Source organism: Cuculus canorus, chromosome 5 (genome assembly GCF_017976375.1).
Source record: "Cuculus canorus isolate bCucCan1 chromosome 5, bCucCan1.pri, whole genome shotgun sequence".
Classification (NCBI taxonomy): Eukaryota; Metazoa; Chordata; class Aves; order Cuculiformes; family Cuculidae; genus Cuculus; species Cuculus canorus.
In genome coordinates this window covers 56,425,731-56,449,120 of record NC_071405.1, presented here as the reverse complement: position 1 = coordinate 56,449,120, position 23,390 = coordinate 56,425,731, and the positions used below count along the sequence as shown (strand labels likewise).

The 23,390-nt window shown below is 44.7% G+C and overlaps 1 protein-coding gene across 1 annotated transcript in view; it reads left to right on the top strand.

Annotated features, from left to right (window-relative positions):
• Window positions 1-17,738, top strand: part of PLEKHD1 (pleckstrin homology and coiled-coil domain containing D1) — a 30,424-nt gene extending 12,686 nt beyond the window's left edge. The window contains exons 5-13 of the mRNA XM_009564959.2: window positions 2,229-2,320; window positions 5,155-5,207; window positions 7,159-7,253; window positions 8,780-8,873; window positions 10,391-10,569; window positions 11,305-11,437; window positions 12,647-12,791; window positions 14,205-14,354; window positions 15,240-17,738. Coding sequence (XP_009563254.2) covers window positions 2,229-2,320; window positions 5,155-5,207; window positions 7,159-7,253; window positions 8,780-8,873; window positions 10,391-10,569; window positions 11,305-11,437; window positions 12,647-12,791; window positions 14,205-14,354; window positions 15,240-15,400 — 1,102 coding nt within the window. The 3' untranslated portion in view covers window positions 15,401-17,738. The remainder of the gene's footprint in view (window positions 1-2,228; window positions 2,321-5,154; window positions 5,208-7,158; window positions 7,254-8,779; window positions 8,874-10,390; window positions 10,570-11,304; window positions 11,438-12,646; window positions 12,792-14,204; window positions 14,355-15,239) is intronic.
• Window positions 17,739-23,390: the final 5,652 nt, after the last annotated feature.

The following is a 23,390-nucleotide window of genomic DNA, read 5'->3' as shown; positions in this document are numbered from 1 at the left end:
AAAAGTGGGCTCGGTGGGCAATGGGGAAGAAACCCCCAAGTACCATGGTACGTATGCCCTGTGGACCATGATGTGCTAAGCATCTCCAACAACTGGTTGCGGATTCTCCTGAGAAATGTAAAATGCAGGCAAAGATAGAGAGGTGTTCCCAGAGCTGCAAAAGGATTAGAATAGATCATGTTTGAGCTGTATAGCAAATAGAGATACTATACAACTTCAAGAGTTTTTTCCAGAAGTATATTATCGGTTCTGTATCTTTCTACTTGTCCCAAGAGCCTTCCTGACCCTGTGCTTTCCAGTACTTTAAGCAATCTGGCTTTTTCTGAAGGAAACTCACTTGGTAAGAGGTACAAAACAAAAAAAATTGCTTGCTTGCCCCTCAGATGCAGTGGTAGCCTCTACCTCCCCGCTGCTGCAGTTACACACTGGCATTGGTTCCAGCAGATAAAAGAGATAAAAGCTTGGATGCTACACAGTGATGTGGGGGAATCTTCTAAGTTATAAAGTAGTGGGCATAGTAACCTTTGAGTTACAGACAAGGAATGAAGGAAATGTCTTATTAGGCTGGGAAAGGGAGGGAGCACTGAAAAAGTGAATAGACAGGCACCTGAAAGGCTACAGCCATTTCAAAACCCGCCAAGTAATCATAGAATAAACTCTGTCGTGTCACACATGCACTTACCCCTCCTCCTCTGCCTTTAGCTGTTTGCTGTTAGTTTCCCTGGGATGAGTGTCACCCTGTATCAGAGAACATTAGTGGAAAAACACATTCACACTCACATGTTCTCGCTGAAGATGAAGATTTCTACCTGTGGGCAAAACATCACCTTTTTAATTAGTGTTGTAATTTCCTCTGCACTTTAGAAATATCCTAGATGCTCATTAGCTGAAAAGAAACCCAGCAGTGTGCAAAAAGCACAGGCGGTGCTTGGGCTGCTGGAGCTGTGAGCTGCCTGGTCCCTGGGGTGGTGTGTGTTTAATGTGTTTGTCTGGCTTTTGTAAGAGACAAAGTACAGGTTGCCTTGAAATTGTTTTATAAGAGGTTGCCAACTTAACACTTTCCAAAAAGCTACAGTTTCAAATGGCTCACAAAAATGCCTGCTACAGGAAAGCTTACAGGTACCTAATGTTAATAAGCTCCCTTAGGGTTTAACAAAGATGTCAGGATTTCTGGGAAGCAATTGCTGTTCCTGTATGTGCCTCTATATAAATAGTTTGCGGTGAATTTTATGTATACATTTTATATATTTTATGTGTGTAGATAATTTTTTTTTCTAGTGGAACATGAATAGAAGTGAGCAGCAAAATTAATTTCTGGTTCTGTTTTTGATTTGTGTGTCCTTGTCTTTGGTATTTACTATCTGTATTAAAGCCTACCCTGTCCAACTCAATCAGTAATGGGCATCTGCTCCACAGGCCTGTTTTGCAGCTTAGTTTCGTAGTGTATTCAAGAGACCTTGAGACCCTCTGGCCACTGGTCCTGCAATAACATAAGGTACTCTGAATATGCCTGCTTCCTTTGACTCTCCCTACTTGCCAGCATCTTGTCTGGTTTTTGTCTCTGATTCTTTGTTGTTTTTGCAGGGAGAGGCATTTAACTCACAGTGTAGGGCCAGACATCAAATCCTAACTGACATACAAGTTTAGCAGAGGAAGGATTAGATGGTTCTGGGATGGATGACAGATACCAGAAAGGCTGAAGATAGAAGGCTGTGAGAAGGAGTCAATAAATGATTAATGTGTAAAAAGGAAAAGTGCCTATAGCAGCAAAATATTGGAAAGGCTGCAGAAGACAATGTCACTAGTATATGGGAAGTTAGTTAAGTTAAAAGCTAAATATGGTTATAAAGTCTGTTGGGATCCATTTAACAGGTTCCAGGAACATCCTGTTGCAGTTGGAAGCTGTGCATATGCTGGGTTGGTCTGGAGAGCCCTTAAGACTAAGTTCAGCACAGAGATCTCCAAAACACTGGAAAAATCATTTGAATAGCTGTGTGGTGTTGACGTGCAGATCCTATGTTTAAAAAGAAAGAAAAAAGGTCAAATTACTGAATGTCAGGGAAATTTCTCTAATTAATTTGTGGAGAAAAATTTAGAGAATCACTGTCCCAACAGATGAGAGTCTGTGTGTTTGAATTCCTCAGCAGATTGCTAGGCTGCATCCCCTGCCTCTCTCTGTGGGACCCCTAGCTCTCTTACATTGCCTGCTTTGTGTCTGCTCTCCCTAGGACATGGAAGAATGCCCAGCTAGGAGAAGCCATGATTGAGAGCCTCGAAGCCCAAGGACTGCAGCTGGCCAAGGAGAAACAGGAGTATTTAGGTAGGAAACTCCTACTTCCAAAAGCTATAAACCCCAAAATAGCCACTTTGCTTTTCTGAAGTTGTCAGGGTGATCAAGCTAAGCAGCCGCAGGCTTTTACTCTTGACTTTTGCTGAATGAAGGTTTCGAGTAGACAGCAGCTGAAGTTCAGGTTTTGAAGGGAGTCAAAATGTGAAAATACTAAGGTAGGGTCCAGACATCTGTGTGGAGCATGAAAGGAAGAGCATGCTTTGACCAGCATGCTTCAGTCCTACAGTTCTTCCTGGCGGCTGGACTGTACAAACCTATGCTATCCCCAATTAATTTGGGTGTGCTAATTTCAGCTGCTTGCCAGGCAAACAGCCAACACCTTTGTCTCCCTGAATCATGCAGTACTGGTATTTCTGAGGCTGATCACAGGTTTTTGTGCATGATTTTTCCTCCTCTAGCTGTATTTCTTTGGTCTTAATTGGTCTTTGTCTGTATTTGCTTACACTGTTCATACTGGAAGTAGGAGCATTTACATGGGCTTGTTGAGATGTCTAGAAGCAGTGGCTAATTTATCATTGCTCTCTCTGTGGGAAATGGAGAGGGCAGTTGGTCCAAATATAGAATAACTTGGGTTGGAAGAGACTTCTGGGGGTCATCCAGACCAATCCCCTACTCGGAAACCAGTTTCTGAAAGGCAGTGCCTTGGATGCCCTGACTGCCTTGGGAGGTCCAGCTTTCTCTTCCCTACATTACCTATAGGAAGATCCTAGGGAGAGGAGCCTTTTTAGCTCAGTCAACTCCTAAGTTAGAGCATTCCCCAGGGTCTAAGAGCCCCTCTGACCCTGGGGGCTGCTGGTCGCACATGTGAGCCTAGTGACTGGTCTGGACAGTTACCCACTTTAAACAAGCAGCAGCTTTGAGTGCGTCAGGTTGGTGATGCCTTGGGCAGGTGCTCGTGGAATCTACTCCTAATCATTAAGCCACTGGAGGAATCTTGAAGAACCTTTTGCATTTCTACACTCACGCTAGAAGGGATGATCTCAGTATATGGTCTCACATGTAACTGATCATAATTCAAATATCAAAGCATGTTCATCGTGGCCATCTAAGTGCATTCACACATGTAGAGCGATGGATGGGCTCGTGTGCAAAATAGGCAGGCGGGAGTCATTCCACCCCCTGACAAAAGAATAATGGGGAGTGCTGAGAGGAGGATGTGAAGAGACAGGAGGAAAATTAGAAAGAGGAAAGTTTTGTCTAAATGTTATTTTGCAACCACCAGAGCAGACTGAGGAGTCTAAGAGACTAAAAAGGGCCAAAGTACAATAAAAGTCAAGGTGAAGAAGAACAAGAGGAATACACATTCTGTGGCAAACAGGAGCTACTTGGATTATAAAATATATATTTCACTGAGTTCTTTGGTCCATAACAAGAACATTCAGAGCTGGTCAGTTGTCACCGTTGGTTACTTTTTTTTGACAGCAATTGTCTATTTATTTCTCTATAACTGCTGAGACTGCTGCCTCATTAGTCTTACCTTCAATGATCTGTGTCCATCCTGTAGTTAAGCTTTGAGGTCAGGCACTGCTTCTGGGATCAGGTCAAGGCTTTCTGGAGGAAGGAAACACTGATCTGGGGAATTCCCTGAATACCCCTGGAATTACCTTACACCTGCCCCCCACCCAGCTAGGATCCAGGACGGGTTTCTTAGGCAGAGACTTTGCAGAAACCCATCAAGCCTTTGGGAGCTTGCATCTCCCAAGAGAAGCCAAAAAGGGAAGGTAGGAGAGCCTCTATGTAATTGCATTTCAGCTGTGCTGGGTTTTGGCAAGGAGAAAGAGGGTGAGAGTGGGAAGGAAATGTAGCAGTGGTGATCAGCAGAGCTTTAGTAACATGACAGTGTTGCTCTGGCACCAGGAGCCCTGCTATGGGCAGGAGGTGGCAGTCTGCATTCCTCCTTGCAGTAGTAATCTGTTTAGGTTCCCAGTGAAAAGGAAACCAGTAGCATCCTCCTTGCCTGGTCCAGGGAAGACTTCATCATAAAGTGCTAGAGTGAATCTGCTCCCGCTCACACAGCAACCGTGTGGCAGAGCTGAGAGCTAAACCCTAGGCTTAACTGAGGGATGCATTTCTGTCTAGTTTCCTGCAAGAGTGATTAAGAGCTGCCTAAGGCAGAAATCTCTGTTTAAGGTTAGAGAATAACACAACACAGGTCATAGTGTAAGGATCAGAGCAGAGTCTTTGGTGAGTAAGTGTCCTTCTCAATAGAAAAGAGCAACTGATGTTGAGGGGGACTATTCTTAACAGCTAGAACTTTTGTGGCTGAGTTAAGGAATGGTTTTCTGGGTTTGGCTGGGACATCTCTTGGTTACAATAGGGAGCTGGCAGTGATAACCAGGGGAATGAAGGAAAGGGTCATGTGCTAGGCGGGTGGGTGGGGACAGGGCACTGAGCTGCAGGACAACTGACTGCTGCCATGTGGTGTGCAGCCCAGTGCAACCACTTACCCTTTCTGTGACTTTGTTTCCTCGTGTATGAAGCAGAGATAAGAATGTTTTCCTGACTCAGCTAGAGGATTGCAGAGGTTAGGTCATTAGTGCTCTTTCAGAACATTGAGAGGAAACCATAGAGGGAGTGCACAGCAATATGTTTGTTTAGTTTAAGTTATTTGACAGGAGGGAAATTACAGAACATCCCATTAGTGTTGTCTCAGCCCTTGGAGCCTCCTAGACAAATACACAGAGAGCAATACGGAATGCTGTGTTTTCAAGCTTCGAACAGTCAGTATTCCATGCTCATAAATATCCCCAGGATATAAATTGCTTTTCACTGCATTTGGCCTTTGTATGTGTGTGTGTTTGCAGATAAGCTAATGGAAGAAACAGAAGAGTTGTGCCTGCAGAGGGAGCAAAAAGAGGTAAGCATTCGTCACATGCCAATTTCCTTCAACTTCTATGTGGCCTGACGGGGAGTTGTTGGTTTGAGGGCTTGTGAGGGTCCAGGGAGGGAGGCTGCAGAGCCAAAAGAGTCTCTGGCCAACCTCTGGGCCCTCTGGATGAAGAGAGGAATAAGAGTCGTGCCATGGGATGAGTCCTAGAGGTGTATTCTTTCTCCCACTCCCAGGCGCTTTCCATGCAGTATTTGTGATTAAATCTCCAGGAGAACCAGGGTGGAAGGTCAGATTAAATTCATATTCACTGGGTTGAATGATAAACTTGTTATTTGGCAGATTCAAGAAGAATGTGGCAATAAACTTGTCAGTCTCCACGGTAGTAAGCAAATAAACATTGTCCTGCTCTAGAGACACCATGGTTACAAAGAAGGAGCAGCAAAAAACAATGTGGTTTGTTCTTTGGACATACTGGAGATGGCAAGAATAATAAATATTGTACTGGGGAAAACTCAAGAGAGCACTCCCTTAGATGTGACTACTATAGGTTAATTTATCAAGTTTATTATTGTTTTCCAAACTACTCCTAACTTATATCTGTGTAATATAATAAAAGCAGCTCTGTCTCATACTCACACCAAACCTATACTGTTTTTTATAGCACCATCATAAAGTAATCGCAAGATAGCTTTGCAGATGGGTTGTCCTATTACGTGGTAGAATAGGAAAGCCTGCATGGATGTAGAGCACCACATTACAATCTTGCAAACCACTGCATACTCTTTTCCAGTTAATCCAAAATGACTGTGATCCCTCTGTAGTGAAAAACGGCAATGCTGACCTAGGCTTTTCAGGCCTATTTTTTGCCTGAGTGCCCTTTTGCAGAGCTGAAGGCCAAAGGTGACTTGGGCACTCCTTTAGGGCTAAGCTACTCCTCCTGCCTTTGCAGGGATGTATCCCTTTCTGGTGAGGTAGCCTGCTAAACAACCCACAACCATAGGGAGGGAAATGCCCTCGTCTAAAGACCCTAAATGAAACATCTGCTCTTACAAAGCCATTCACGGTCTCTCCATTGCCCACAAAGAGCAGATGAGCCCAGGCTAGTTTGAAGGAGTTTGGTACTGATGAAGGAATAACTCAAAGAGCAGTGGTGATCTGACCTGCTGTGAGCCTGAAGGCTTTGGAGTAATATGTCGGAAAAGCAGCTTGAACCACGTAGCTGCACCGGGTAGCAAGAGTCTTATTATGAGTTTATTTACCATAAGTGCTGTTTTGTGACCTGCCTGAGTCTACAGTAGGAGTTCTGCCTAGCAGCTAAGGCTGCAAGGGGACCTGAAAGGGAGGGGGTCCTCACTCTAATTTGTCCGTCTTCCTCCATCCATAGTACGTGTCAGTACAATCACTTCCTCTAGATTAAGGGAAGAGACTGTTTCACCGCTTGAGGATAAGCTTGTGGTATTTGGTGCTCTTTGAGCATGGTTTTATCAGCACAGACAGAGACAGGCTGATTAAACCATGCAAAGCTGTAACTGCTGTTCATGTTTTCCTGTCTCTGTGGGGATGGAAAGCAGAGACAGTAGGAATATCACACTTCAGATGCAGCAGTGTTGGAATTGTTGCATTCTTGTCTGAACTTTCTGTCCCTCTGCATGTGGGTGCCTGAAGATGCTACATGCATGTTTAGCCCAGCTTTCTTAGGGAGCTCTGAGCCTTCTATATATGTGCAGTAGAGCTCATCTATGCAGGGAGCATGTCTGGGATTTCCAGGTGCCTGGTAACCTGACTGGGACTTCTGGATGTCTGGAAATCTTCAACCAATCTTCGATCCCTTCTAATTGCCCCTGGACAAAAGTGTGGTGGAATCGAATACCCTGTGGCTCTACAATACAGCAGGTTAAAAGTCCCAGTTAACAGGGAAGCCTTTCGTGACTGTCAAATGTGTCAGCAGAGTACAATCCTGTCTACTACTTTTGTCCAGGAGCTCGAGCGTCTGAACCAGGTCCTGGAAGCAGAGAAACACCGTTTTGAAGAGGTGGTACAGGAACTGCGACTGGAGCAGGAACAGATCAGACGGTAAGGTGGCAAACTGCCAGGGGCAGAGAAAGGACATGAACGCCCACACCAAGCAGAAGCACTCATGTTGTGGTAAATCAAAACAGTGGGCAAAACCCTCCTATTTTGTACCCATAGGAAGAATGTAAGTGCTATATGGGGTCTGATGCAAAAAAAAAAAAAAAAAACCAACCGTGCCTGTAACTCTTTTTTAAAAAAAAATTAAGCAAATCAACTATGACCACCTTCAAAATAGTTCACTTCTGAGTCAACACAGCTGCATATGATCCTGCCAACTTTCAAAGCAATTCTGCAGACCATTTTCTGAAAGCCTGTTACGGATCTCCATTGTTTTTGCTTTCACATCTTCTACTGATAAAAAATAGATTCCTTTGAACACCAACTTGCTCTTTGGAAAGAGATAGATATCTCAGGGACCCAGGTCCGGAGAACAGGGTGGGTGCTGAAGCACAATGATATTAGCTAAAACCTGCTTTACAGATGGCATTGTGGTCTGGCACATTGACTTTATGTTAACTCACTGCTCACTCTTCCACACCAACATTTTCTGACCGGCTTCTATATTTGAACACATGTCCACTCGTACTGAGTAAAGCAAGAGAGTCAAGCCTTGTCTCATTGTGACAGGTTAGAACGTGTTCTGTAACCACCTCTTTGTCTCTCCCCTACCACTCTTGGTTCCTGAGCTATAGGACTATTCTTAGGTGCTTTTGTGTTGGACCCCAATATTGACCAAAGCAAGGACAGCTGACACCTGTTTACCTGTATTTGCTATCAATTTTATGACCAACAGAAAACCACTTAGTTCGTTTTACGTTTAAGACTCCAGCAATCTCATTTTCAAAGGCCCTAGGGTATCAGCAAACCTCAGCTTAGTTGGGGTAGCATGGCAATGGACAGGTGTTAGAGGATTTCAGAGAGGCAATTAACTTTATTCACTGACCAGCCATGTGGAGTCCAGATATCTGAATTGGGTTTTGCACCATCAGCTGAATAACAGTGGGTGAATGATGAAGTTGCCTAACCAAGAATAATTTTAAGACTTTTACAATGTAAAACGTGAACAGCAAACCTATTTAGAAAAGGATGGATCCAATGCTTTTTACCCTGAGTGTTGAAAGGGTGTGTTCTGCCATTTCCCTCTTTTTTTTCCTTCTTCCTAAACAACATATGGGAAAAGCCAGTGTGAGTTTGCAAACCGTTTTTGTTTTCATAAACCTACCTCTGCTTAGACATGACTGCCCTGTCTGAGCTCTCCCAGTTGCAACTGTAGGCCTGCCCTTGCTGGAGAAGCATGCTAACAGTTGGTTTTGGTTTGATAATTGGGAGGGACAGTGAAGTTTGTGGACACTCATAGTGTGTTCAAGGTGTAATGCTTCTTGGCAAGCTCCTGACTGTCCAAGATTGTCTGTACCAACCACCAGTTGCAGGTCCTGCACTAGGAGTTCCACAGCCAATGCAGTTGGAGCATGGTCTGTGGGGGTAGTGTTCCCCTGCAATAGCTATCACCCTTTTTGCTTCTCCAGGGAGCTAGAGCTCACAGCCCACTCCCTTAAGGGAGTGGAGGAAGAAAAGAAAGGGTTGCGAAGCCTGACACAGTCCTTACAGAAAACCCTAGAGGTGAGTCACCACTTCTCCCATCTGACTAGCAGCGTTCTGGGAATGATGCATGAGAACTGACCAGGGCTAAAAGCAATGCTGTCCCATGGAATTAATCTAGTATCCACTGGTGCCAGTGTATCCGCTAGCCTTGTGTGTATGAACAGGTTCATTCAGTAGCTGATAGGAAGGCAAAAATCCCCTGCAGATAAAGGACTAGAAGTGACATGGAGCCCAACAGAACTAAAGCTTTCTCAGCAGTACGAAATATATAATTTTTACGACATTTCCACGCAGGTCACTTTCTGAAGCCTCAATGTTGTTATTAATAATCATAAAGTGGTTTGAGTTGGAAAGGACCTTAAAAATCATCTAGTTCTGACCCCAATGCCATGGGCAGAGACGCCTCCCACTAGATCAGGCTGCTCAAGTCGCTATCCAACCTGGCCTTAAACACTTCTACAGATGGGGCATCCACAAGTTCCCTGGGCAACCTGTGCCTGTGCCTCACCACCCTCATTGCGAAGAATTTCCTCCTTATGTCTAGTCTAAATCTGCCTCTCTCCAATTTATAGCTGTTCCCCCTCATCCTATTACTCCAAGCCTTTGTAAAAAATCCCTCCCTGGCTTTCTTGTAGCCCCCTTCAGGTACTGGAAGGTCACTATAAGGTCTCCCGGGAGCCTTCTCTTCTCCAGGCTGAACAACCTCAAGCCTCTCAGCCTGTCCTCATATGGGAGGTGCTCCAGCCCTCTGAGTGTCCTTGTAGCCCTACTCTGGACTCATTCCAACAGCTCCGTATTCTCCTTCTGTTGAGGGTTCCAGACCTGGACACAGTACTCGGGGTGATGTGTCACAAGAGCGGAATAGAGGGGCACAATGACCTCCCTTGACCTGCTGGCCACGCTTCTTTTGATGCAGCCCAGTATAAAGTTGGCCTTCTGGGCTGCGAGTGTGCGTTGCCAGCTCATGTCAAGCTTCTCGTCAATCAATATTCATGTCAGACTCTGCAAGTTTTTAAAAAAAAAAATCTGTTGCTGATGTTCCTTTGAGCTGTTTTCCTTGTCCACAGCTAGAGGAATGAAAAAAAAACAGGGAAGCTAGGGAAGAACCATTCATGCCCTAGCTGTACACCTAATTGAACACTTCACAGGAAAGCAGCATGATATGTCCTATTGCCCCACAGTTAGTACCACAAAGGGGATGCTTCTAGTTCACACTGAGGAGCAGGATAAGGAGGAAAAGCAGAGAAGCTGCCTGCAGTGGTGATACACTCCAGTCTCTGAGGTGGGACCTTACTAGCATATCGTGTCAAAGGAGCATGCAGCTTCTCGCTTCCTTGCATAGCAAAGGCTGTGTTGGAGGCTTGCTCCTCTCGAGGCAGGTATAAGGTCAAAACTAGATTTTGTAATTCCTGTTTTTAACCTGAATGAAGCAGGTGGATGCAAGGATGGAGGGACTCAATAGGGAGGAGCCAAGCAGGAACAGGAGCAGAAATGTTAGACTTGGCTGGTACTGACAGTCTCTGCTCTTCTTCAAGGATCTCTCCCTGGAAAAGCAACAAATGCTGGAGATGCTGCAAGAGAATGAGAGCCAGCTCCTACCTGCAACCAGCCCCAGCAAAGAACAAAGCCCCATCTGGGGACTGCACTGCAGCCTGCAACAGATTGAAGAGAAAATGCAGCAACTTCTGGAGGAGAAACTCCTGGCAGAGAAGAGGTGAAGTGGGGGCAGGGGTTCTCACCGTGGGGCCAAAGACGGCTATGAGGGACAAGAGGTGATCTGGTGTGAAAAGGATGGTGAGAAAAGAGGTAGTTTGCACCCTCGCAGGTGGGAGGCAATCAGAAAGGATATGGATAATTATTTCAAGGCTTAAAATTAGGATCACTTGAAAACTGTTCCTCTGTTTATCCTGAAACATTCAGGGAGGCAAGATCCTTTATAATTTCCATTCTTAGGTGCAGTAAAGGCAAGAGGACATTTCTGTCTTTCTCACCTTAGTGGTGCCAAATGGTGTGACTGTCTGCTGACTTGCTTTTTGGTTGCCAACACGAGACAAGGCTGCAAGCTTATCTTGTCAGGAGTTCAGGTTACAAATGCTTCAGAGGGAACAGAGTGAGCCAGGGCAGCTGAGGTCCTTGCTACCGCTTGGGCCTTCTCCTTTCAAATAAAAACTTAGGCATGTGAATCCTTTTGGTGTTCATGGACTTGTCCATAAGAAGCGTTTGATGCTCCTGGACCTCATTTGAGGGCTGAGAATCTTCTGTTCAAGAAATGTACACCTGTATTTCTCCAGCAATGCCTGAGTTATTGAAGTGAAACGCAATGCTCTTGTTAGTGCCTCTTTGCTCAGGGCACATAGGTAGTTAAGCATGCTCCATCACCGAGCATCTTGTTTCCTGTGAGTTGTGGTGGGGTGGAATGTCCGCCTTTCTTTGCTGTGCTGTGTACCAGGATGAAGGAGAACGAGGAGCGGTCACGAGCATTGGAGGAGGAGCGAGAGTTTTACTCTTCCCAGTCACAAGCGCTGCAGAACTCGCTCTCAGAGCTGACTGCAGAGAAACAGCAGGCGGAGAGAGACCTCAAGGTATCCCTTGTGTATGTTGCATATTGCTGTCCATGAGACCAGAGTTGTCTTCTTTTTCCTTTTGTTTCCACTTACCAAGTGGAAGATTTGGGTTTATGTTATTTTAAATTTATATTTTACAAATCTTCAGTTGCTATGCTTCATATCATGGTAATATGAAGTTGCCATGTGGTATCTATGTAGCACAACTACTTATTTTCTTATCCTGAGGCCTGATTAACCCATCCAGTAAAAGTCTTTTTTGATTTGCTACCATGAAAGCACTATCTAAAGATGGAGGGAGGAAGAAAAAATGTAAAAGAGGAAACAAAACACAATTAAGAATAAAAATGGTTTCAAAGAAATGCTAATATGAACATTGCAGAACTAAGCAGAAATATTTGTTCCTCACTTGTGCTCAGAAAATCAGTCATAAGACTTGTAAATCTTGAGAAATCTCTCATGGACCTGGGTTCAAAAGCAGAGGAATGCAGGCGAGGGACCAGCCCTCCTTCACGTTATCCCAGTAATGGAAGATACCTTAATCTATGCAAAGGTAATTGGATGAAGTATGCTATTTTATTTTAATTTAAATAATATAAAGGCTATGCTTATTACTGACTGTTTCATACTCAATTTTTTCCTACAAATTTGTGAAAAAAACACCCACAATTCTTCTTTTTTCCAAGATTTTCTTATCCTGTAACCTTTCACTTGGCCAAATGAAAGCTAAGTTGACCCTAAGCTGTATTAGTTACTATCATTTGCCAAGCTACTACTGATATTATCCTTTATTTCTAACATTTCTTGTATTTTGTTTCTGAAACTAAGTACTGCACAGTCCTTTGTGGGAATTGACTGCGTTTAACTCAAATCGGGTTTGGCTGTAAAGATGTCCTGTTCTTGCTCAGCTGCAAGTACTTTCATAAGCACAAATTCACATGTTGAAATAGCATCTCTGATTCCACATGGCTTATACAATGAGAGGGAAGTTGTGAAAATGAAACTCGGAGTAAAGACGAATTAAGAAATTAATCTGAACTTCAAATTCAGATTCTGTCTGAAGACATGAGAAAACTTTTATGTTGTCTTACAGTATGTCTATCTGTTTTCCTTACTGTTGTCTTTTCATTTTTCTTCTGCTTGGTAGGGTTCCTCACAGACCTTGTGAGTTAGCAGGATGGTTATTGAGAGAAGCTGGTTTTCATCAATGTTTATTCTCTTTCTCAGGCTGAGGTGAAGGTGCGCATGGACCTGGAGAAGAGATTGAGAGAAGCTGAGGAAGCACTGCAGAGCTTGGAGCAAGGCTTAAGTTCTCTGGATTGCAACAAGGAGAAAGAGAAAAAGATGAAAGCAGATGTCAGTAACTTGAGAAGTAAGTCATCCACCTTGTCTACTGATGAGCAAACTCTGAGAGAGGAAATATTTCTACCCATCTTTCCAGATAGAAAGAGATGTCCCCAGATTAGCAAAGCTGTATATAATGTGCTATCTCAATTCCTTGTACCTTAACACACCTTCCTTTTGAGAATCCAGAGTGTGCTATGCAGGCACTTGGTGTTTTGCCCTCAAAGGAGGGCAAAATTATCCCAGCCTTCCCTGTCAGATGGAGGACAAACTCAGGGGCAGAGACGAGCAAACGCTTTCCAAAATATCAAACAGGAAGGCCGTGGCAGACCTGTAAAGCCTCCCTAGTTCCAAGTTATAGAAAGCTCTCCGATTCCCCTCAAGATAATATTTTTCTCAGCCTTGGTTACAAGAATATCAGTAGTTTAAGTAGGACCATGGTTGCTGTAGCAACGTGCTGGTGGGTGACCTAGCAAGTGAAGTTTGAATCCTTACTTAAGGCCTAATCACTGCACCAGCACAGCAATGCTGTGCTGAGATGACTGACTGCAGTCCACAGGTCAGGCGCAATCCACTTGTGGGTTCCTCAAAAGTGTTTTGTTTTGGTTTTTTTAATTGTAAGATGAGTCGCTACCATGGCATCGCTCTTGAGACAAGTTTGGGAATTGACCTTAGCAGCTTCAACTGGATGAAGTCTTGCTTGTTTTCCGTTTTCAAGTATAGTGCAGGGGGAAACTGTTATGAAGATGCCATATCTGTGTGGTTAAGGCTTCATTTCAGTGAAAGGTGGATGTATTGGCCAATGTAGAGAAGGAAAATAGTACTGTGGCATTCTGAACACTGTCACATGTATACATATATATACATTTATAAATATTTTTGTATACACATTTATAATTATAATATATCATTAAAATAATAATCAGTCTTTGTATGGAGCTTGTAATGTATCTATGTATGTGCTTGTATTTGCTGTGCAATTAAGAAATTCCTGTCCGTGTATGGTCTGGGGGTGTGTGCCCAGGCCAGTTTTGCAGACTTTCTTTCTGCAGTTAGACTTGACAGGTTCTAGAAGCCCTTCAAAGAAGGTGTGATGAGAAAGGCTTCATGCCCCAATATTGCAAGAGCATTGAGAAGTTTTATCCTAATATCAGAGGCTTTTGGCAGTTGTATCATGAGCAGATGTGGGAATGATTGGTGGGAAACAGGTGGTTGCTGTTCCTTTTGTAATTTGAGTATGTATTTATTGAGGACTGGAGGTACTTATCACTTTGAACTTGTTCATTCTGATGATACTCTGGAACTTTACTAATTGCTTCTTTGTGAAGATATAGCGAGATGTTGAACATTGCACTCTCTGTTGGGCTGAGCCAGGTAACAGTCCTGGCTGATTCATTGCTTGAAGTGTCTCTTCCATCACTACTCAGTGTTTTCTCCTCAGAGTTCTTTGAAGAGTGCATCCGCAATGCTGAGCTGGAGGCCAAGATGCCTGTGATCATGAAGAACTCTGTATACATCCACAAGGCTGCCACTCGTCGCATAAAGAGCTGCCGCTTCCACCGCCGGAGAGCCAGCACTTCATGGAATGACTGTAGGTATCGGGCAGCTTCTTCCTCTGTATTCTGCAGGAGCAGATATGTGCAGATGGGGCTGACAGAGCGGTGAGGTCTACAAATGCGGTTCATATTTTGAATTCTCTAGTAGTAGAATGGAGTTACAGAGAATCTTGGAGCTTCCTTACGCAGAGAGCGTGCACTGAATCTGCGTACTGGTTGCCTGTTTCTTCATGCATATTGAAAGGTAACTGCTTTTTCTCCCAAGTGACAGGGGACAGGAAAAGGGGCAATGGCCTCAAGCTGCGCAAGGGGAGGTTCAGACTGGACACTAGGAAAAAATTTTTCACAGAAAGGGTCATTGGGCAATGGCAGAGGCTGCCCAGGGAGGTGGTTGAGTCCCCATCCCTGGAGGTATTTAAAAGATGGGTAGACGAGGTACTTAAGGACATGGTTTAGTGGAAGATAGGAATGGTTGACTCAATGATCTAAGAGATCTTTTCCAACCTAGTGATTCTATGATTCTATGCTGTGTCGTTCCTGCGCTCCTTAAAAAAACATATGCTCAAAACTTCATCTGAATGCTTGATCACAGACTGAGTTAGGTTGGAAGGGACACCTGGACATTGTCCTGTCCAATCCAATCCAGTGCTCAGAGTGACTATCTGCAAGGTTAGATCAGGTTCTATGTAGAACTTTAAATGAGAGGCAGCTGTAAAGAAGAAAAGTGTGTTTCCATGCTGTCAGTATTTTCCTCTTTTGCAAACAACAAGGTGAAACTGTTAGAGTGCTATGGTTAGTTCATCTCTTGCTGTGCTGTCAGTTGTGTTGATCACATGGTTTTTGTGCTCTAGTAAAAGCTTTGTCTTCAGTTTATGTCCCTGATGGAAAATGCTGACCTTTCTGTGCTGTTCTTGTTTCAGTGAAGCAGTCCCAGTCCTTCATCATCTCACATGCAGAAGCTGAAAACATTGAGGAGCTGAAAGAAGCAGCCAAAAGACTGAGCCAGGACCAGCATTTCAGGAAAACTCTGTATCAGATCATGAAGTCACAAAAGGATTCTGCTTCAGGGGATGAAAAGTGACTCTTGTTGGGAAGGGGCTTCTGATATAAACTTGCCATTCAGCTCCGCAGAAGTTATGCCATTGGGTGCCAGGGTCAGAAGGGAAATTTGCCCTTTGGAGAAAATAGGGGAAAGTTGTGTGTAGGCAATTCCCTCAGTTAGTGTCTTTGCTTTAGTTTGAATGTTCCCTGTAGCCTGGCAGACTTTCTCTGCTGGTCGCTCCAACTCTTTCTGCTACAGTTGCTTATGTTAAGCCATATTTTGCCAAGATATCACGGTCAGTGTTAACGTAAGCCTCAGACCACAGCTTAGAAAGTGCCTCTTTGTTCCTTTCCTGTCCAGTCTGTCTGTCAAATACAAATGCTACCAACAAAGTCCTCTATCAGCCTGTGCTTCAGCTACTGTAATGTCCCCAGTCAGACACAGCTTACCCTGTTCTGCCCAATTCCCTCTAGAAAACACCTTGCTGCACCCCCTCAGTCATCAGCACTTCAGTGGGGCATGTTTCCTGGCACGTTTCCTGAAGACCACAGTAGCCCCAGCCTCCCAAGCACAGGCAATAACACCAAACTCAGGGCAATCTGTTGATGCTGCATCATTTCAAGCAAAAGGTAGGAACAAGAGATGAAGACAACCTGAAGATGCTGTGGATTTGGCTCCAAGAAGAGCCATGGTTAGAGAAGAGCTCATAGGTAACTCTGCAGCAGTGACGCAAGCTGGAGGGAGGGTTGCATTGTGCTCACTGTGGGCAGAACATCTAGGGGACATCTTTGCATTTTTTTTTTGCATCGGGACATCTGGCTGTATCACTGCCAGCAGGAGACATAGAGCTCTGTGCTGCAGAAGGTGTTATCTATAGGCAGATTCAGGGTGGAGGAGCCTTTGACTCAACTCTGATGGCTTCCCCATCGCCTCTGTAAAACAAGCAGGAGGACAGGTTGTGTGACTGTTCAACAACAAAACCCACTACCACTTGGAGAAATAAACATTGCCAGCAGCAAGCTATCAGGACTGTGGAAGTGGGCAAAGTAATCTCTCTATGTGCTGCAGTGAAAAGCCTGTGTCCAAGGCTTTGTAAGATGCTCTACTGGTTAACTTAATTGCAATCTAGGTTATCTTGGTCAAATTGGAATCTCTGGCAAGTCAAGGCTGAATTGGAAGAGTCATTGTGGACAGCCTTTTCAGAGGTGGGCTTCTGGCTGGCCTCTTACCCTCCCAAGTGCTCACCATATGGTTATTTCAGGTAAGGATTTGCCCTGCATGTAGTCATCTCATATGTTACAGGAGAGGCACCACTTTCTTGTGGAAACCTTGCAGCCTCTCTTGCCTTCTTTAAGCAAGCAGCTGGCTAATATTTATCTGTGCTATAGTGAGGGCACTGCCTGGTGCTTACAGGGCACATGACAAGCACACTCAGCATAACACTGTTATCCTCATGGTATAAATTCAGAAAAAAATTTGCAAATGATGCAAAGGTGAATGAAGTTAGCAGCAGAGGTACAGTTAGGGCTCAAGGGCTCTTAAGTGCGGATTTACTGGGGTTTTCAGGGATGTACCCCTTGCCAGTACCCCTAGGTATTACTTATGTCCAGTGACACTGGGGTAGCTGCTTACTTGTCCCATGCAGACTGTAATGCTGTTCAGTCCCAGTCTTTGACTTCTGGCCACCTAAGTCATTCCCTACCAATTCAGCACTGTTTCTAGGGAGAAATCATGGATGAGGCAGCGAAGGGGAGCCCTGACTTGCCAGCCACAGGAAAGGTGTTGATACTGTGTAGTGGAGAGTACTGGGATGGTGTGATACTCCTGAAGGGAGGTGCTCTGGTGTGACCAGATGACAAGCACTGAAGGTACAACCTGTACTTTCCACGTCAGGTAGTTACTGACCAGTATTGGAGCTCTTACATAATCAAAGGATTCAGCACTGAAGGCTGACATTTTTGTGATGATGGGTGATGTGACAGGGAAAAAAGAATTTTCATCCCTCCTTATCATGTCTGATCCTTCTACGTTTTTTCCACTTGTGTGCGCATACTAGAAAGCCACAAATGAATTCTTGCTCCTGGAAGGCTGAAAGGCTGTAAGAAAGCAATCCAGAGCTGGTTTTCCCCTTTACACTGTCCTCATATCACCTCTGGCCCTTTTCCAGTTACCAAGTCTATATCATGTGATAGTGGAAGGGACAGAGAAAAGGACAGCTAGAGAATGTATCTGTAATTCAGGCAGTTAGGAAAATCACCCTGTGGCTTGTGAATACAGCACCTTTGATCTATTACCATCAAAAGCCACAATATTGGATTTTACAAAAGTATTTTACTCAGGAGGTAGCCACATTGGGTCTTCCTTTACTGTGCATATTGACAGCAATAAATAAATAAATTATGCTAGCACTAGAGCGAATTCCTGTGTGTTCTTGTTACACTGCCACTGAAATGATGTTAAATTGCCTCTGCAGGAGCTGAGACAAATCATTGTGACACGCTCATTTACTACCAGTGCACTTTCTCTACTTCACTGAGTTGTTGTGTTACATGCTGGACATCACCTTTCAAAAAGACTAGTTGTATGTAGAAGGCTTTGCTACCCACTTCCACTTTTAAAATGTGTATAAAGTTAAAGCCAGGATGTATTAAATCTAAAGAAGAAATCCCTTGCTTTCTCACCTGAAGCCAGTTAGCAGCTCTCTGTGAAACCAGCAAAGCATGCACTAAGCCACCTGCAGTGAAATGCTTGCTATCAGGCATCCCTTGCTGCAGATATTACTCCTGCAGAGGAAGATACTACCCTATAAGCTCCCTGGCAGAGTCAGCATGGAGCTGGGTCCATGCACCATAGCATTTTAATTGACTGTCTCCTTATCCTGTTTGAAAGGACACAGAATTACTGATTTCAATGTTATCTGTGTTTTTTAATGCAATGCAGTAACAGAAGATGTCTTATGGAGCAACCCATCACTGTTCGAATAACCTCTGCTACTAATCTTGGGTCAGATCGTGGGATGAGGTGAGAACTGCCTCCACTAGGGAGAGTTCCCTAAATTGTTCTGTCATGACTGAGGGCAGGAGAAGATATAGGATGATTTGTACCTCTAAGATTTCTCTTCAAAAGTTGCAGAATATCTAAACTGGCTCTGAAAACCTATGGCCGTTCTTCCACCACCTCCATCTTCTGGCAATCATCTGGAAACTTCTCTTCCCTTTGAAGATTTCCCCTGTTGTCCCCTTCAGAGACACTTTAAAATATGCTTTCTTTTGCAGACACTGCCAAATGTAAAGCCTGCTGATTCTCTTCTGCATCATCTTGCATACTTTTCACAATGTGAATGGTGGCTCCCACTGAGGTCACTTTATGAGTTAATTTTGTACTCTATATGTCACAGAATCTTTTATGTTAGAAAAGACCTTTAAGATGATTGAGTCTAATCATAAAATGGACGCACGAAGCCTCTAGGCTCTTTCACTCCCTGGTGTAGAAAAGTGGTTCCTGCTGAAGGACAGGGCTTCAGCAGCTCCCCTTGGTGCTTGCTGCCCTAAGGCTTTGCTCTTGCACAGAAGTCAATGGCAGAGAAAGGAAGGCAGTGCCAGCCCCACTGCCTCCAAAATGTGCTGCTTCTAAAGCAGAGAAAGTGGACAAGAAATGGAAACTGCCCTCAGGGTCAGAAGTCAATAATAAAGGATAAGTGGTTGCTGGTGCGTGTTGCACATTGTTGTGCATGGCATGCAAGGGGCATAGGCTGGTAGCAATTTTCAGTTACAGAATATGGCTTTTTTTTTTTTTAATTCAAGATGGTAGGCAGGTTTTCAATGCTTAGGACAGTAGCAGTACATTACTGTATCTCTTTAGAAATAAGATGATATTTTTTTCACAGAAATTGTCTGTTTTGTATGCTATTCAATGTAATCACTTTTTTTGTGGTTGCTAGAGGGACAGAAGATGTCTCAGGTTATGTCTAGTAAGGAGAAGTTTCCTCCCAGGAAGGTGGCTGTGCTCTGAAAGTTTTGTCCAAGGTTTAGCTTTGGGCAGATCCTAGGGCTTGCCTGGACACTCAGTGCTCCTTTGTGCTGGTGTGACTATGAAGGATGCTGTTACTTTTAGCATCTTGCATCTGATGCACTTGGCACAAGGACAATTCTGCATTTTTTTCACCTAGTCCATGAATAATCTGTTGTCCATCTACTTTGGACATAGCTATGAATGGGAGAAATGACCAAGCCAGAGGAATCGGCTGCAGTCAGTCACCTGAGAGCTGGATATGAGACAGCCTGTCAGGGTGACAGTCACCATGATTGGGGCCAGTTGGAACCATGAACTTGGCAAACACATGTGGTTTGAACAATTGGCCTCTCTGGCCACTGAGATAACATCTTTTCTTCTATATTAAATAACATTTGCTTATTACTGCAGGATTAATTTCAAAGCCAAAATAGAGAAAGATCCAACTAAGTACTTGATCAGGTCTTTGAGTCCTTTCTGCTCATTTTTAACACTAGTAGCTAAGTACAGGATATGCTGTAGTGCTGGAACCAACATCTTCTGCATGTTGGTTCTGCCCCTCAATGCTGGCACTTCAGAGGAAGAAAAGTTATAAAGGCCGTTTTGTGAGGGTAACAAATGTGCTTTTTTACTAACTTGGAGCTGCTGGAATAACTAACTCAGCAGGGTCATGTATTCTTATTTTGAGGTATCATGAAAAGTGCAAGCATTGCATTGCTTAAAATAATAAGTGAACTCTGCTTATCCTTGAGTTCTTCTTGACTGCACCTTTGCTGCAACTGTCTCTGTGGAAACTAACCAAGAGCAGAGGAGTAGAGTTCTCTCCTAGGGCTGCTGCACCCACTGGTTTCTTGATCATTAATTCTGAGGGTAGGAGAGAGCTATTTTCTTCCATACATCAGCCGCCGCTTGCAGGAGATGCCAGCATCTCTTCCTCTGGCCTGAGGAAAACACGTTCTTTTTTTTGGGTTTGGGGCTTTTTTTGTGTTCTAAGCTCTGTGAAATAAGAGTAAATATTTTTAGCACTGCTATTTTAATAAGGGGTCTTGAAAATGAGTCTTTTATGGTGGATGTGAGAAAACTGATTTGCTTCAACAGGATTAGGCCCTGTTCGGAAAAGGTGCTGGCTCTCTCAGCCTTGATGGAAGTACGGCTGGTGGCTTCTGTTAGAATTACTGCTGAAAGCACAGCCGCAAACAGGGCAATAGCACATATGGCAGAGCTGTGTCTTTGTGAGGGTTCAAAGCCCTCAAAGTCCCTGTGTGACAGAGGTAAACTGTGCCCTCATCTCAGCAACATGTGAGGTTGAGAAGGTTTATAACCCCGTGGCAAGGATGTTGTACGGCTTTTGTAGTGAGGCAGAGGAGCAAAGATTGCCAGAGAGAATGGATTATAACTCATTTGGGTGAGCTACTGCTTTCGTTTCTCCTTTCATGTCCCGATTCCACCAGAGACACAACACTCACGTTTGCTTTGGCTGAGGAGAAGGTGCTCAGAGAAAAGAAATCTGAAGATAAGCCCTTCTTCCTCTCCCCAGCTTCTTGGTGCTAGCAGGACATGGAGAGAAGACGCAGCCAAGATTTTGCTGACGTAGTCTGACTGAGTGATGTGGGGATGTGGCTCATGGTTGTTCTCCTTTGTGGGTGGTTATGTGTACGAGTACTGCTCAGGGGGCAGAAGTCAGTCTTTTGGTACTTGGGAAGGTTTTGGGTGTCTAAATATTGACTAGAAGAGACTGGAAAATCCTGCAACTCTCAGTGAACGTTCGGAAACTCCTCTAGCCTGGAGCAGCAGCCTTCTAGATACATCTCTGATAATTGTGTAGTGATTCAGACAGACGCTCCAGCCCATGAAGGGATGCAGTGAAGCCAGGCACTCTCATTTTCTTTCTGCTTCTACTCCAAAATTTCTCTTGTGGTTTTTCCCTGCAGGCAAATACAGAGTAGGTACAGTTTAAAATGGAACTTATTTTAGGTTGAGAGAAACAACGTAGGCTCTCTGTGCAGGCAGAGCTGGTTTATCTCTCTATGTAGGGGGCATGTGGGCTCCAAAAGGAGGACAGAATTCCCAGCCAGTCAAAGATACCAGAGATGGGTACAATAAGTGTATTTATCATATGTGCCAAGCTTGGATGATGAGGAGTAGCAGGACATACTGTATTCAAAGTTTGAAGCCAGCCTGCAGTAAAGGAGAATTGATTTGGAGAAGATGTTTTAGTCCCTTGCTTGGCTGATGCTGAAGGAGCTAGAAGAGAATATGTTCACTAAATCCATGTTCTCTTTTTCATTTGTGGCTGCCTCCTGGTGCTGGTATGGGATTAGGTTTGGTGGTTGCTCACTACACAGAGAATTCCTTTGGCTGTGAGCTACTGCTGCCAAGTAACCACCACGTTCAAAAGCAGCGCTGGTGGTTGTGGTTCCAGGAAGCACCCTCAGACCTGTATGCAGCAAAGCGTGTGCATGACACCCCTCACAGCTAAACTCACGGAGGCTCCGTGTCATGGGAGTTCTTGGCTTCCCCTTGCAAGCAGGCATGAGCCCAGCTTGCAGCTCTGCGCTGTCACCCAGAAACAGAGAGCTCTGTGCCCCCTGCTTGAGCTGCTCCTGCATCTCAGCCTTCGCACTGCCTCTGGCCTACTGGATCTAAGCGTGCTGGGGCAGACCTCTGCCACCAGGCTTTCATCTAACAGCAGCAGCGTGGGAAGAGGGGTTGTAATGAAGCAGCCTTTGGAAATGCCATTGGAAGTGGGCGTGGGAACCACCCCGTTCACTTCCTGAACAGAGAGGAGCATCTCCCTTTCCCTGGATGTGTAATGTTCTGCTGTAAACACGCTGTTTGGTCTTAAAAGACATGCAGGGAGAATCTAGAAGATGGGTCTCAGAGGTGCTGTACATGGGATTTGCTTCACTCAGAGGCCAAGAGAGGCAAAAAGGGGAAGGGAGAACAGTAATTTTCCACACGATTTGGAAAGAGCAGACTTGGCAGGGAAGCAAAGAGTAGCTGTTGTGTATAGCAACATGCAAAGGAATCAAGTGTCCTGATAATTTTATATTCCTTGTCTAGATGGGAAAGAGCAGACCTGAAAGATGGTTTGGGCCCTTGATCCGGGTGTATTCCCTGTAGCAGGAGTTTTAGTCCTGCCTGTACTTTAAGGGAGTTGGTTAGAAAACAGATATTGCTTTACATGAGGAATGTCCTCTCCCTCCATTCCCATACAGGTCTCCTCAGCTTTGAGCAGGATTGTCAAGAGCAAGTTGGCTTCTCTCTGCCTTCCCCTGGAGTCTGCTCCTGCAGCTTTCCATTTGTTCTTCTTTGGCTAATTGTGGCTATCTCCCCAAGGTACAATTTAGCATTATCCTGGCAGGCTCCATGTTTCCTGGGAGTCACGGGAGGACAGTGCTGCCCAGGCAGAGAGGAAGGTGTGGCCGGGGAGCCACTCTCCTTGGAGAGAGCAAAGGAGGTGAGATGTGGCCCACAAATAATTGTAGCTACTCATGCCTATTTCATAATGCTGGCTTTCTGTCTAGAAAATATTATTCAGCCAACTCACAAAGTCTTTTGGACTTGAGCATTTCATGCAGAAAATGCATAGAGATGGGCAGCGAACACCCTGGGGTATTATTCAGGCACCTTCCTTCCCAGCCTTCCTCACACATGGCTTTGGCCAAGCCCTGCAGGTGGGCAGGGAGGTGCTTGGTCCCAGGTATAGGGATATTTCTGCTCCTCCATCATGCAACGTTCAGGTCAGCTGTGGTCTTGGCTTCTTCGAGTCTTTCAGTGATCTGCTGAAGACATGCAGCTGAGCATCTTCGCAGCTCCCCTGGATGGAGGTCAGTAGCGGGAGTTCCCTGCCAGTATGGCTGTGTGCGCAGCTCCTGTTTGTGGAGCTGTGCTAGTGAAGGGGATGAGCAGCCTGTCCCAGGGCAGGGGCCTGGAGCATTAGGCTTGGGGCTAATGCAGGTTTTGACGCTAATGTATAGGAAGCCTGACGTGACCTTTTCTTTGCTACTGCCTTTCT